At 39.2% G+C, this 16,089-nt stretch overlaps 1 protein-coding gene across 1 annotated transcript in view; it reads right to left on the bottom strand.

Moving 5' to 3' along the window:
• Window positions 1-16,089, bottom strand: part of LOC129109628 (mannosyl-oligosaccharide 1,2-alpha-mannosidase IA) — a 173,071-nt gene that overhangs the window by 58,560 nt on the left and 98,422 nt on the right. Inside the window, 1 exon segment of the mRNA XM_054621734.1 lies at window positions 14,115-14,230. Coding sequence (XP_054477709.1) covers window positions 14,115-14,230 — 116 coding nt within the window.

The raw sequence follows: 16,089 nt of genomic DNA on the forward strand, positions 1-16,089 counted from the left end.
GTTCATTCAAAGGGCAACACCAGACTTGTGAGAGGAGGGTGGTGACTCAGAGGTGTGTAATGATGTCAAATTGATCAGCCAACTGGATACTGATAGTCAATCACAACTGATTGTTTTCAACCACTTTGGATGATGGCAGCTTTTATACTATCATACAATGTGTTTGTTTTTTTTAAACTGGTGTTAGTAATGAGTAGAAATGTCACAGAATGCAAACCACTCAACATGTACTTAAACTGAGAAACATCAACCTACACTTTGTGAAGGAAACATCCTCAGATGACGACTCAATAGACTTTTGCATTACAAACTATTTAAATTCTCTTCTTTTTGTACTGTATGCTTGCAGTATTTAAAGGATACAGTTGGCAAAACTCTTTTTGCCTTTAACAGCTGGGCATTATAGTTATCAGCAAACATAACTGGAAAATGTAACTAGTGATAACTTGTTAAGGACTTAAGTCACAAGTTTGGTACTTTTTTAATGAGTATTTACAGCGACTCCTTGTTTAATGAGAGAAATAAAGAATATCACCATACTTATCCTCTAACTAAGTTAATGTGTTAAACATTTGGGAAGAAAAAAACAAGCCCATCAAACAACTCTTCGCACTAAAGTTACACATTTTAAAAAAGAGATCTCTTATTGTGCAATCTTTGAAATCGTTGCCATAAACAATATGGTTTTTTTTTTTTTGAGAAAGGCAATCCTGCAGTGAATCCCCATGACAACAGCAGAGGTGGTTGCTAGGAGATGATGTGACAGAAAAAAAAACAAAAGCCTCCACTGATTGACTAATTGATTAACCTCATTATCCCTCGTTAGGAAATCGTGGTGTATTCCTAAGTCTGTGACAGTATAATACAATAATGATGGCAAGCCAATAAAGTAGTGCAAGTTCAGAATCAACATTAATTGCCAACAACAAAGGTTCAATATCAATGTATTAACACAATCTTCAGTGCCAGATCCCAACCACAAAATACAGTTTAGTCCAGAGGGATGGCCAGAAAAATGTGAACCTCCTCTCTCTCTGTACACCAGCCATCATTGAGATTCCCTCTCCAAAGAATTCAACAACAAGGAGCCAGGCAAGTCTCAAAAAGTCAGGTCAGAAAATCGAAGCCATGTAATCGTGTTCCCTGGTGGTTTGTTTCCTCAAAACTCTCTTTTGTCTGATGTGTCTCTTCACAACTGCAGGGCAATATTGATTAATGGAGAGTAAGTTTACTGGCTCAAGTAGAAAAGTATTCCAAGTTTCAACCTCTTTGTTGTACATTTTTGAAATGTCTTTATGTCTTTGTCTTGTCTTCTCTTGATACAAACAGTTTCAAATTGAATAACAGCAATATTATAATAGTCATTAATACAGAGAAATTATTTTCGGATTACTTATTTCTTAAATTCTCAAACAATGGCTAGCACCTTTATTTTCTCTTTGGATAGGAGTTTGAAGTGCTTTACTGTGGATAGCGTAGAAGTAAAAGTGATTGGAAATGACTGACATAAAAAGAGCAACTCAAAGCAGTATATTGGTGAGCATAGGTGTATTTTCTGCCGCCTGTGTTACTAATATTTTCAAGTCGAAACAGTTTATACGCTTGGCTGAGGTGGGAAAGTTGTTGCATAAATAAATACTAAATGAGACAGTCAAATTTCCATCACGTTTTCCAAATATTTTGGTTAGTTTGAGGTTTGATTGCCGCTCTTTCAAGTATGTTGATATATATATTACGCCCTCTTCTTTTGGGGTTGAATGGCACCTGATTTTATGAAAAGCCAGTTAAAATTTGCGCTGCATTTGGATGAAAGTTGTCTTGAGTAAGTTGCCAACATTTGGTCTATTTCTTTTCTCCATGAAATATGAAATAAGAGGCAACACTGAATGTGTTTGAAAATATCACCATGATTATTGCCTCTTACGGTAGCTCAAGGTTGAAGCTGTCTGGAACTCTTGGGGAGCCATTGAGAAGGAAATTGCTATCTCAAGTGTGGATGATAAGGAAATTGTAATTGGGTGGCAGAGAGGGCAATTAGCTGCACGCTGAAAAATAGCATACAGACGGGGAGTTACAGGGTCTGTATATATATTTATATATTACTGGGCATCAACAAATCATCAAATGTGTTTGTCTTTTAATCTAATTCCAATTTACGTCAGTTACATTTTACTGCAAAAGTTTTCTCAACATCTCACCAACTTTTCACCAAAGTTTTAAAAATAAATGTATTCGCTTTGTTGCTGGGAGTTAGATGGGAGGACCAATACCTCTCTCATGTCTGTTTGGTAAATAAAAAGCTGTTAGCTGAGCATAAGTCAATCACATTAACACTTTGTTTATTGTGATATTAAATATGAAATTAGTGAGCTTTAGAGGTTGATTTTGTTATCTTTGCACAGAGTCAGGCTAGCTGTTTCCTCCTCTTTCCAGTCTTTATGCTAAGCTAAGCTAACCGCCTGCTGGCTCCAGCTCCATATCTATTGTACAGACATGACAGTGGTATCAATTTTCTCATGTAACTCTTGAAAAATATGAGAATAAGCATATTTTTTCCACCCAAAATGTCAAACTGTTCCTTTAATGTGCATTGTCCTTGTTATGTGTTATGGAACTTTATAAATCAGGCCCTAACAGCAGGAGTGTTTTACAACCAAGGTGCTGGCTCCTTCCCTGAAGTCAGCACACTGGTGACACTTCTCGAGACAAAGCACTGATGCTTCTGGCAGGCCGGCTGAGCTGAGCTGTCTTGCCAACCCTGAAATGAGTGGCCCATTCAGTAATGGCCATACGATGTCAGTGATTAGGAATGGAGTGTCTATTTATCACCCGGGGACAGTGGCACTCAGCAAGACAGGCAGGAGATACAGTGAGGGAGGACAAGTAATGCTGACAAAGGTTTTGCTAATCATACTTTTACTTCCCTATACAGGCCCAATCAATCACCCAGCAAGCTTTGTTTTAAAGACATACCAACGCACTGAAGATCCCACAAAGTGCGTTTAGATAAAAACAGGACATCAGGCACACTTTGTATAAACGGTTTGGTTGATTTTTGCATTTTTGAATCTGATTCATTTTTTTCAGGAACAACTAACACATTGTTTCAGATTTGCATCGCCATTAAATCAACTAAAAAAGCGAGCCCCGGGGCACACAAAAACAACACAACGCTAACTCTCACTGACGTAAATTGATTCAATCATCACATCACAAGCAAGATAGCAAGACAGAAGATTAAAAACAATGTCAGAGTTCTCCACGAGGCTGTTTACAAATTGTGCATTTAACGGCACAGAAAGTGAGGTTGAATAATTACACAGCAGATTGGATTTGGCTCTGACTAAGGCTCACTGTAGAACTGGTTAGAGTTGTATGTTGTTATCCAGCTTGAAATGTGTATTTGTCAAAAACAAAAGTACTTTCCTTTGTTTCTTTTCATTGTCCAAGTTTAATTTACAAAATACAACTTTTCAAAGCTATTAGGTCTGTGCACTTGAGCTGGTAATTGGAAAAACCCATCTGGCGCATTTGAATAACTGGAATATGGTAATACATGATTTTCTATTCATAATTCCAACAGTGTTATGACAAAAAGGGCGAAAACCAAAATGCATTATTTGATTTCAGTTTCAATGATTAATTAAGTTTGTCAATATTCATGGTCAAATGTATGTTTTTATCCAGCTGAAAGCACAAAGGGATATTCATGCTGAAAAAATAAATAAAAATCAATATAGAGCAGATCAAAGACAATTATGGGAAATGTCAACATGAATAATTCAGTTTCATTCATTGTGCTATCGACTGGCCATTTCTCCAGTTCAAGTCTTAATGTGACTGTTGGTGTCATCTCAGTTTGATGCAGATTTCTAATTTCAGATTTCTTCTAATTTAATTTTTTAAAAGGAATCAGAAGGAAATCATACGAGGTTCCCTTAAACCACTTATATACACAAAAAGCAATAGTGAAAGTTATCCTCTCCCACTAGGACACTATATGCTGCAGCACAGAGTTCAATCTGACTGTGCTAAGAGTCCTCGAGGCACGTTTAAGCATGGTGCAGCAAGCATGACAAAGAAGTCAGGTAAAGTGAATAACACCTGTTTTTTTACTCTTTTTTTTTTTCTTGTCTCTCTTCACCGCGCTCAAGCTGAGGACCTAATTAGGAGGCAACACAAGGTTGTCAGAGTAAACACAAGCGCGCTGTACCACCTCTGCCACTAAGAGGAAAATGTGACTTTTTCTGAAGGATGATTACTTAACAGCGAGGACAAAACCTGCATTGCAGTTTGCAGCCTTAAGAGCACAAACAACCTCTTACTTGCACAAATATGTGAGTAATGAAGCTCTCTGACGCCATAGAAAACAAGTGTACTCTTAATACTTGTAAGAGATTTGAATGCATATCTCCCGTGTCGCCTTGTATATATTGTGGCCACTTTTACACCTAACCTGTATATTTTGGTTAAACGGACCTTGGTGAGTTTGTCAAGTAAGTACGGTTTATTTAGTGTGGTGTTAAAGCTGTCAAATCCTGGTCCACTGCAGACCAACCAATTCAACTGAGATCACTTCCAAGATAAGATAAGATAAGATAAGATAATCCTTTATTAGTCCCACAGCAGGGAAATGTACAGGATTATAGCAGCATAGAGTATCCAAGCAGACTAAGCTAACGATAAATGCATTTTCTGTTCGACTGTTCAGGAAGTGATAAATAATCAGTATATTTATGTAAATCATTTAGTAAACATGATATTCAGACAGTCAAAAACAGTTAAATCTGTGTTACCTTAACCCAGAACTAACATACAACCATGTATAATTAAAGCTCTGTTAAAACTTTTCAACTGAACGAAAATAGTCTCAAACTAAGCATGCAACAGGATACCGCGTTTAACAAGGCTTCGTGTATTTTAAATATGATACTAGGAGAAGAATTAGCATTTTAATTGTACGACATAATGTAATTGCTGTGCAGGAGGAGCCACGGCAGAAAAGAAAAGTTAATTAATGAGTGTAATGACTCGTTGGGTACATCGCCGTCGTACCTTGTAGGTGTTCTGCTTCATCAGCACCACGTGATGTTTCTGACACTGTTTGATGCTTGTTTCACTGCTGATGAGTATTCAACAGCCATCGACGGCCATGGCAAAGATTGTCATCGGACTCGGCCCAGATTTGCCTGGGACGTGAGCCTGATTGGCATGGCTGTCGTACCGCTGTGTGCCAAGGAGCTGAGAGGACCGTTGCCCAGTGGTGTGTCCTACTCGGACGCTAATGTAATGATTTATGGCTAATAAAGAGGCATCATTGTCACTGGGCAGACGACTCGGTCCAGGTTATAAATGGCTCCAGCATTTCAAAAGCCAAATTAGCCTGATGTGACAGAATAAAAAAATCATCCGATGAGCCACTGATAAAATTAAGCAGATGATTGCCTCTCTGACCAGAGCTGGTGATTCACACTTAAGGCTGTGATTTAACTTAGCATCTCTAATTAAACATGGAAAAATCATGAAAGGGACCAATTAGATCCTGCCACTCTAATCTCTGTCAGTCTAGCATGCAGCACACTCCAAGCTGCCGCATCCGCTCAAAAGGAGTTTCCCAAAGGCAGCTCGTCTCCGCCCAACTACTTCCAAGACGGAATGTTGTGGCTGTTTTTTCTTTTCTTTTCTTTTTTTCCCCTAGTACATTAATTACGGTCTTGATCAGCGTCCAAGCCGTGAGAGCAGTCTCCGACATTAGCGTTAATGACCACTAACCTCTGGAGCATGTTGAACAGCCTTCTCTGATGGAGAAGAGAGCTTATAACTTCATGCATGTATAAAAAAAAAAAAAAAAAAAAAAAAAAAGGGCAACCTCACAAATGATGAGCCCACACAGCTTAATATTTAAACTCAGTGTAAAGAGTGAGTGATTAGATATTATTGTTTGATCAGAGTTCAAATACACAGGACTACAAAGCTACAGAGTGTAATGACTAATTACATAATTGTGTTCATTGATATTTGCATTTTTAGGATTGCTTTAAAAAAACGTATACAGTTGTTAAAAGAGGCTTATCCAAAAGAGTTAACATTGTTTTGTTTTTTTCATTTTGTTTCGTAACGACAGTATATTAGCATTATCCAAGCGACTGATGTTTCCATTTCACCCTAATGGCAAATAAAATAAATTACTGAAGAAATCAAAAAGAGCTTCTTTTGCCGTCAGTGAGAAGCTCCCTTTAATTTAACAATCAAAATATCAGTGAGTCATGTCTCTTTTTTCTGAAGCCTTCATTCATGGCGGTAATTTGAAATGCAACGTGATTGTTTCTGATTTTTCAAATAGCATTTTAACTGACAGACATTAAATGCTAATGGTGATCAGTCGCGATACATCAAGATTCTTTCTCTTTTAGTTGACTGCGCCGCTCTTGTTACATTCCCAAGATGCATCTTTGCAAGCTGGGGGTGAACGCTTCAGTGAACACCTATTCCCATCCCAGACCAATAAACCCGTAATAAATGGTCCGAGCAGAGAGGCATTAAGATAAACCACTGGCTAATGGTTCGAATCTCATCAGGTAACGATTCACATTTTATTTCTTTTATAACACTTGTCTTTTAAAATCTGGTAATTAATCAGAGGCCTACGTCTCCTTAAACGTCATCAAATAGATAACGTACACGCCAAGGAGAGAATGTAAACATCTTCACTAAATGCATTAAATTGTAGATTAACAGCCTGGTGAATAATTAATCAAATATGCAGGAGTGATAAATTATAGCTGAATTACAACCCGGCCCATCACCCCCTCCATCTTTTCCCTTCACATCCTCCGCAACCCAGAAAATGTGTCGATCTGCATCTGTCTATTTTCAGAGATTCGTTCCTTTTGATGTTCTCTCCACATGCATCCACAAATAAACACACATGCAAAATCAGGATGGTAGCATTCTGTTTGCGCTCTCCTGGGGGGGGGGGGGGGGGTGTGCAGCAGCTCCCCACCGAGTCCTCTATGATGATAATGCTCAGCTCTCGGGGGACTTTGCTGCGCTCTCACTCTGCCATTATTATTCAGCCCGCTGCAGCCCGTCTTCCCTCTTCCTGACTCTGAGTGTAACTCTGTGCCTCCGTCTCTCATCACACGCCCTCCCACTGTATCTGGCCTCGCTGACTGAGCCTCATCCTTCACTTTGTCTGAGCTGCTTGCTCCCAAACTGCCGACGAGAAAAGAGAGGCACTTGAGCCGCCTGATGCCCCACTGTGTTCAGGTTGATGTATTAAATGCTCTGTTATGTAATCAAGGTCATTAACGGAGCTAATTAATGCATCAATTATAAACATTTCTGTTGCAATGTACTCCATATAACTTCAATGGTAAGAAAATGTAACATTAATCTGCAGATTTTTGCAGAAAGTTCCTCCAGAATCAAATCACATAATTTTCTTAACATGATGTTTCTGTGGTGAATCTAGGAAGTTCCTATTGTGTTCTGTTTTTATGGAACTGTGTTAGAGTTGCATAAATCTGTTGGGTTTTTTTCCCCCAATAGTCGTTTTTCATACTTTAGTCCAAAAAAGAAAGTAGTAAAAACATGCCCGTAACTTATTTCCCAGAGCCCGAGGTGATTCAGGTAATAACAATCTGCAGATTCATCCCTACAGGACAACTTCCACAAAACACTTTCATAAAAAGTTATTTCTCAAGGTCAACAAACAACACTCTTGACTTGAGGCATTTTCCCATTTGAAGTCACTCATTGATATTTTTCAATCTGCAAATTCTGTCCTCATCCTAGTAGCAATATTTGCATGTCTGATGATGCTTTTCTTTGTTACACTGGGAAGAAATGCCAGAATGATATACAAACGTGCTGTTAAATCCCCGTAAGGACGAACCACCCATGCAAAAAAGTCCTCTGCCCTCTACATCCTGAGACAGAATGTCAGCCCAGCTTGACCTCGGCTCCGGGGCACAGCATTTTCACTGAAGCATCTCCCAGCACAGTAAAAATGACACAGTCTTTCCTCAGACGCCTGCATGACTGGGAGCAAGTTGGGTCTCGTTTAACGCAGACAGGAGGTCATTAGGGGTCACGAAACAGCTCCGTGGAGGTAATCAACAACCTTGCCCCCGGTCCTCTTGTTACCAACTGACGCCACTTCCATACAGTCCTCAAACGTGAGCGTACATTTAGGTAAACAATGCATGCAATGATTTACAAGATTTGAGATACAAAATATGAATGAGAATGGCTTGAATATGATGGAAAAATCGGAATATATTTGGTTTCTCATAATATTTTAGGATAATAATCTAACACATGCACTTGATATTTGCCTGAGGCTTGTGCAAAGTTAAACTCAGTCAACAATTATTCTAGAAATATCTCCATTTCAAGCAGTGTTATGCATGTGTGTTGCGGTTCAGTACACACAGCGTATTATTTATAGTTGGTGCGATGCTGAAGGCAATCTCTGAGACGATTTGATGAAGTTTTTCTCCCTCACAAGTCTGCTCTCTCACCAAACTTTATCTCCTCTGTGAAAGGAGTGTGTCTTGTGTGGAAGTCTGTAAAGCTCTGTCTGGCCTCTGGGCTCAGCATCCTACTGAGGTTGAACAGATTAACAGCAACAAGAATGAGCAATGTATCCGCGATCATTCTACCAAAAAGTCAATTACATCTGGATTATAACAGGACAGATATAAATACGTTTTGAGCTATTTTCCCCATCTACATGCTTTATCTTGTTGCAAAGTTGATTTGATTGTAATGAAATTGAGACCTTCTGGCTAATGTAGGCATTTTGTTCTGCATACAGACTCCTTGAAGCTGACAGATGTGCTGTACTGGGAAGATTTGTGGGATTGTTTTTTTTTTTTCTACTCTGGGATATTGCAGGGAGATACAGAGAGGTGAACAACTTCCACCAAAGTTTCAAGAAAACACTACGATATTCTGCTTCATTCCACTACCAACACAGCCCCTGCTGTGCTTCTCTTCACATTTCAGCACTGTCAAGCTCACAGCAAGTAACCGAAACACCAAATGACTGCAGGCGGAAAATAAATAACCCAAAACAAACAGCCATGCTAGCAGCTCTGTGAGGCTGTACTAAGGCTTAGCTGTGCACATGGTCATATTGACAATGGTAACATGCCTATGTTAAGCACATAAAATGTTGACCATGTTCTTCAGCTTCGTGTAGCATGTAAGCGTGCTAATTTTGCCGTCTTAGTGCTAATAATAAAAGGTATGGCTGAAGATGAAGGGATGTAAATAGTTTTGCTGATGATGGAAAGAATATATGGACAATAAGGGATCACTAAAGAGGGGTATATGAATGTCTGTATCACATTTCTGCACAATCAAAACCAACAAACTGTCTTTTTTTGTAATTTAGTGATTGCTTACAGATCCACACTACTGCATTGGTCACAGGTAGAAAAATGCAGCACAACCATGTCAGAAAAAACGAGGCTCCTTTTTTTCAGTCTCTCCCAGTGACACCCATGAGACTTTTTACTCACTTGAGTCTCGCCTGAGACGTGGAATTATGGGCCTGATAGTGCTAATTACCCAGACACTGTGCCACCCCGGTTTGGCTCAGGAGATTTTCACAGTGGTGTATCAGGAGTTATTGCCAGTGCATGTTGCTACTAACTCTAAAGATGCTTCATGGGAATCATCAGCAAGCATGCAGGTGGACTGTTTAATCTATAAACAGCAACAAATTAACAAATTTTGCTGAGGAAGATGTGCACACTTTAGCTTCTGAAGCAGTTCAGTGTGACAGTAAATACATGTTACCACTGAGGATACAACTAAGTTACCTGAAATACTATTAATGTCCCTTAATGTTCTGTTGGCAGCAGCGACAGCCAAAAGTCAGCCTGCAGGGTAATAACACATGGCAGACTAACACATGAATAGAATTCATGCTAAGATTTTGCTTACTGAAAATAAAACAACAACAAAGCTTCTAAATCCATATTCATACAAAACTGGTAAAGGCTGAAACTGACAGTTAATTAAATTCTTGATTTAACAATCAAACATTTGTTTTAAAAAATATTCAATATTTAAAATCAAATATCAAATATCCAATTTCAAAGTTCAAGTTGTTTTGTCAGATTTTTTGGCATTGCTTATAAGATGACAGTTCCACTGTTCATTAAAATAGCTGCCAATTCTAATTGGTCTAATAGATTATTGACTAATCGTTTCAGTACAAAAACCATAACAAACGATTTAATAATCACACCCCATGTGGGTTTAGTACTTCAAAACAAAACAGACCCTGACAATATTGTTATAAGGATCAAAATCTTTCAGATCTTCCTTAAAATGTTTCTTATGATTAACCAATAAGGCTGGTGGACTTTCTGACTGTCAGTTGCATCTTGCATCTATGAGTAAATGACAGGCTTGAGAGTACCAGCCCATAGCAGGAGTTTGTAGTGTTGTGGAAGAAATAAAGTATTTGTCTGATTGGTATTATTTGTACCTATGTGTTGTTATTTCCTGTTTTTCTTCTCCTCCGTACAGCGTGTCGCTGGATTCAGTCCTCCATGGACCCCTGAGTGAGTCTTATCAAAGGTCCATGACCTGTATCAATTCAGGTAATGTGTGTTTTGTCCCCCTCCACAGTGGATGTTTTTTTCCACTGTCTACTATTACTTTAAACCGATTTTTCCTTCTTCAAATCCTATAAAACCCCCATAGCACGAATGTAGAGAACAAATAATGAATATTGAAAATATAAACTCCTCTTTGCAGAACCCAAATCCATCAACAAACCAATCAAAACACTGTGGTAGGAGATCCGTATGTCTATACGTGTGTTTCCAAACTACAAAAGAATGAAAGAAAGCAGATGAAAGCCTTAGAAGATGGTTTGAGTAAAATGATCAGCGTGATCTATTCCCATTGTGTCGTTTTATCCCAACCATATCTAATAAATTTCCTGATGATGAAATGCTGAGCCAGACAATAACTAATATAAAGAGTGTTGAAGTAACAGCGAGAAAGAGTAGAAGAAGAAGAGGAGGAGGGGGGTCTCGAGGAGTAATCCGATTTGGGAAATACAGTCCTATATTAAAGTCCTCATTAAACCCTCTTCATTACTCTTTCTTAAATGAGATAAGGTCTGATAAGGTCAGGAGAGAAATAACTAGACCATAACTCAAAAGTAACTAGACCATAACTCAAAAGTCACACAGCACTGACCAATCTGCTGACAGAAGATCCTCATAATACAGCAACATACTGTATAGCATGTCACACTGAAGAACCCCCATAATGCTAACTGGCTGTGACGATGCCAAACACTTCTTCAAGCTTTTATGAATCAACAGCTTGTGGAAAAATATGCCAAAAGCCATCACTGAACATTCTGGAGCTTCCTTTGTCTCGGTAATTGGCTCTGCCGCCTGAACGGACGGGTCCGTCTGCCGAGCAGCTCGTCAGGATCTGCATCAGGAGGCTGGTGTTTGTTTTTAAACTCATATGTTTAAGACTCATTTCAAAGAATGTCATTTGTTCAATTTGGCACAGAGTTTTAAGAATCTGTTGCTTTAGTGAAGCCATTGAAATCTGAATAAAAGTGGAGAATTCAGCATTTGCGAAAGAATGAGTTCTGTGAAAACTGAACGTTATGGTGAGACTGAGACTTGCTGTCATATTTGTACTTCTGTAATGCTGTTTGTCTGTCTGTCCTTGTCCATCTCTACCAATTAACACACCAACAGTGCCTTTCTTGGACAAGACCTGTGGCACAAACACCAGATTTATTACAAAATAACGGACCAATATAATCAAATATGTTTTTTCTAGCATGCCACGAAAAATCACAAAAAGGTTTCTCTGGTCCAACAAATTGTATCAGTAAGTTACCCTAGTAAATTGGAAAACATTTAATTCAGTATTTTTTTCGTAGTTTGACCTTGACACAGTCACAAGTCAAAATCCCATCTTTTTTTAATTAAAAATAAGCAGAAATGCCATCAATGTGGGTTTATAAATAAGAATACCATTGACTACAAGTGCTACATTTTCCTAGCAGCTGCTCTTATACTGTGGTATTGCTATAAAATTAGGACATCAGAAAATATCCTAAGGCTCTTGGCAAGCTTGGTGAACCAAGTGCATCTGACAGTGTGAATATTGAGCCAGTGAGTAATGTTTGTTTTTTCTGAGGCAGGCGTGTAGATGTCCAAATTGTACGAGATAGTTCCGGATCAAAATGATGATATCCTGTGACACAAATATTCTTCAAGAGTACAACGAGTGTGTGTATAACAAAAGCCTGACATCTCTCCGTCTCTCCCAATTTTACATAGATCAATCTCAACTTCATTCACCATGTTGGCCAAAAAACTGCCATATCAAATTCATAAATGTGAATAAATATGCTTTAATTACTATAAGACTGGCTGATGTATTTTCAGAGAAGCCTTTGCTAATGCTCAGAAATGTCATAATTTGATTTTTAGGACAATCTGACATCTAATCACTTATTTCAAGACAGAAAACAGCCACCATGCAAATTATTTACCCTTAAAATGTCATCTTATTTGAAGAATTAACCAAAATGTACCACTAATAAGTCATGTCTACTTGTCCCCGGAGGAGATGGAGCAGCAGCCTGGCGGATGTGACCCCCGGAGACCACCGCTGAAGGCGTGAGGCTGTGAGGTTGACTGATTGTGGCAGATCACACCCGTGACAGAGTGCAGTGTGAGGTGTAAATTTGTGTTTGTTGTCTTTATGATTGGTGACAGTGTGGCTGTTTATCAGCGGGTACAGCTCCTCTCACTGATAACTGTCATCTGCATTAACAGGGATGGAGCGGCCATAGGGAGACAGCAAACCTGTGTGGCTGTGTGTGATTGTCATGCCTCTCTACATGCATATGCATTTATGGGCGTGGGCGTGCTTTCATGCCATGAGCGAGGAAATGTAGAAGCTAAAGGGTTTCCTTTGATGTGTGTGTGAAATTAACCCTCACTGTGGATCCGTTATGGCCTCAAAACTGGCGCTGATCAAGATGTTGCAGAGCTCCACGAGAGATAAAAGCACATTATAGCCACACTGTTAGTGTGCTTTTGCTCTGATTATATACTGGGGCCCAGCGGAATAAATAAGCGTGCGCAATTGTTGGCTTGATAATATCTATTCCCACACAATGGCGTGCTGTTCAGATGTACCGGGGGGCATCAAGTGCACAATGCCACACATGCTAACTACATTCAGAGCCGTTTTCCTTAACAATAAACCCAAAGTAAATAAGTGCTTTTAAATTCTAATTGAGGCAATTTTTTGTCAGTAAACAAATCTTTTTCAAAAGTGGAAGCATCTGACACCTTGTCATAACAGGCAGGGGATTGGTGTAATTATTGCCTTGTGTCTCCAGTGCGACGTTGACAGTCATAATGACATAGTCAAATTTGTGAGCTTTGTGTAATTGCACGCAATTACGTAAACCACATTTTATTCTAACTGGTGGAAAACGTGAGCGTGAGGCCCAGGAATGGCCTCTCTTTATTTGCCAAACCAGTGACAAACTGGCACTTGACCACACAGAAACCTTTACTGGCTGGCACTCTATTCAGCCTCCAGTCCCAAAATGATATCACGACTGGCAACCCTCAGCTGTTCCAGACTCGCTCAATGAAAGAGCCATGGCCTCTTTTAGCCTCTTCTCTCCCCCAATATTTTCTATCAAAAAGAACATCCATTCGACCCCACCCCTCTACTCTCTCTTTTATTTATCACATTTTCTGCCCCCACAAAGGCCTTTCAAACAGGCAGAGAATCCCATCAGCCGGTAACTCGGCGTGTCCAGTGGCCACACAGGGATCTTTTGATTTCCTGCTGGAATGTCCCGGACCTTTTGGAAAACTGTCAAACTTAGTGGAGTGGACACAATGTCGGTGTTAGCGCACAATAGCAGGGCTTACAAATCAATCCAGCATGCAATGCCACTGCTGAAAAACGTTGTTATCTTAATGTAGTGGTTACTAACTGGCTGACTGAGACGTTGAAAGTGAGGTAAAAGTAGATGATAACAATCCCAAATATGTCCAACCAGACGAGGAGAATGGGTTTCTTACCGAGTTTAGGTCCAGGCTGGTCTGCACCCACTCCTTGGCATCGTTATATTCTTCCATCAGTCCCATAATATACAGTGTGTCCAGTGAGTCAATGATGGAGGCTCCTCTCAGGCCACCTGCAAAACGCACAAGAAATCTGTGTTAGTGCCGTATCCATATTGTATCTAGATATGATTAACCTGATTACATTAACACCTTGTATTAATAAGTGTCTTTAGTGTCCACATTGAGATCACTCGGTCTGAGAGGGCTGCATTACTCAAGGGCTCGCAGCCTTGCACGGAGACAACAGCCTCAAAACGCCGCCGTTTAGGGGAAGAGGTTGGTCTACCCTCACACACACAAAGGAATGAGTAGAGGGGATGCTGAGAGAAAACAGATCCCCCTTGTCTCGAGGAGCTCAGAGCGGCAAGTACGCTGAAGGTTTGAGGTCTCGACCCCCAGCTTTAAGTATTCGCTGTTTAAGCTGATGAGAATGAAGCTCTGTAGCCCAAAAACGTGTTCTCTGACAGGCTTAGGTAGATGTATCTCTGCCTACATAGTTGTTATATGTGGATTAAACGCAATTGCATTTACATTTGTGTTCAGTATGGTCGCAATGCGTCGCTAACCACACATTCAGCCTCAGTACATTTTGTGGTTGAGCACTATCCAATTGCTTCCAAAACACATTTAAAGATAGGTGTAAATGGTTTAAGAGATGTTTGGCTCAGGAGAAATGTTTTAACTTTAAAGGAAGTCTGAAACTACATCAGTCACCTTTTAATTTACATAAATGATTTCCTACATAAAGTCATATGTAGGCACATTGGACATTTCACCTGTAAAAACATTAATTAACACCACACTTTTTGAAAATGTTTTATATCACTGACAGCATAATTGATGTAATTACATAACAATATTTGATAACCTGGTTGGCATATGTCCTATAGTTGTTGATAGATTAGTGATAACAATTGTGTTGTTGTTTACAGCTACATTATAGTGTGTTATAAACCATTTATTTAGTATTTATAAGATACTTATGCATGCTTAATGCTGGCGGTAGTGTACCTATTTAGGGGTTGGCAAGGTGAAAAGAAGTAAAAGACACTTTTGAGAAGACGCAGCGACGATTGCATGTTATAACACAAGGAAACTCATCTGTGTACAACCTACTTTTTCTACCTGGTTCATTAACAACACTTTTCTCTCTCCACCTGTACTTGTGTCTGCTTGGTCTTTACATAACTTTAGGTTCTTCTATTAAAGTTGCAAACTGATAAAGTGCTAACAGCATGTTGTGTTTTGCTGTATTTATTGTAACAGTGCATCACAGTGATGCTAAGCTACAGGACTTTAATCACTAATCCATGAGATGGTGAATGAACACGTCCAGATGGTGTTCCCTTTCTAAAAACATAATGTAAATGTAAATGTAAATGTGTAAAATTAAGAAGAGTTTCTATAACACTTGTAAAAGGGAATGAAGTACAGTTACTTGACTGTTACATAAGTTTTTTAGAAGGTAGATAAAGTACAAAGATTTAACCCCAAAACCTTTATGTGTTCGATTAGCGACAACAACTTGACAGCATCCGTGATAAAAAAAAAAGAAAGCAAAGCATTCAAGTATCTCAAACGCTAAGCTTCTGTAATTGCTGCAGTGATGTTGAACGATAATACTAAAACGGCTTTGTGTGGCCCAGATGAAAAGCATCAGCTACAAAGAATCATTCGCTGTACTGTAACATGAAATTCAAGTCGTTTAGGAATCAATCACCAGAGGGGATAAAAGAACTGATACACATTGAATATAGCAAAACATTTAACAGCTGCTCCTGGATTACACTCATGGTGTGTAAAACCTGCGTGTGCGTATAGTTACTCTGAATGTCTGTCTTTATGAATCCCATTTGCAGCAAATAATTTCTATTCACAAACTAAATTAGAAAACACTAAGGGGGGTTATCCATGCTGATGGCCTTATGAG

The sequence above is a fragment of the Anoplopoma fimbria genome, chromosome 20 (genome assembly GCF_027596085.1).
Source record: "Anoplopoma fimbria isolate UVic2021 breed Golden Eagle Sablefish chromosome 20, Afim_UVic_2022, whole genome shotgun sequence".
NCBI classification, from domain to species: domain Eukaryota; kingdom Metazoa; phylum Chordata; class Actinopteri; order Perciformes; family Anoplopomatidae; genus Anoplopoma; species Anoplopoma fimbria.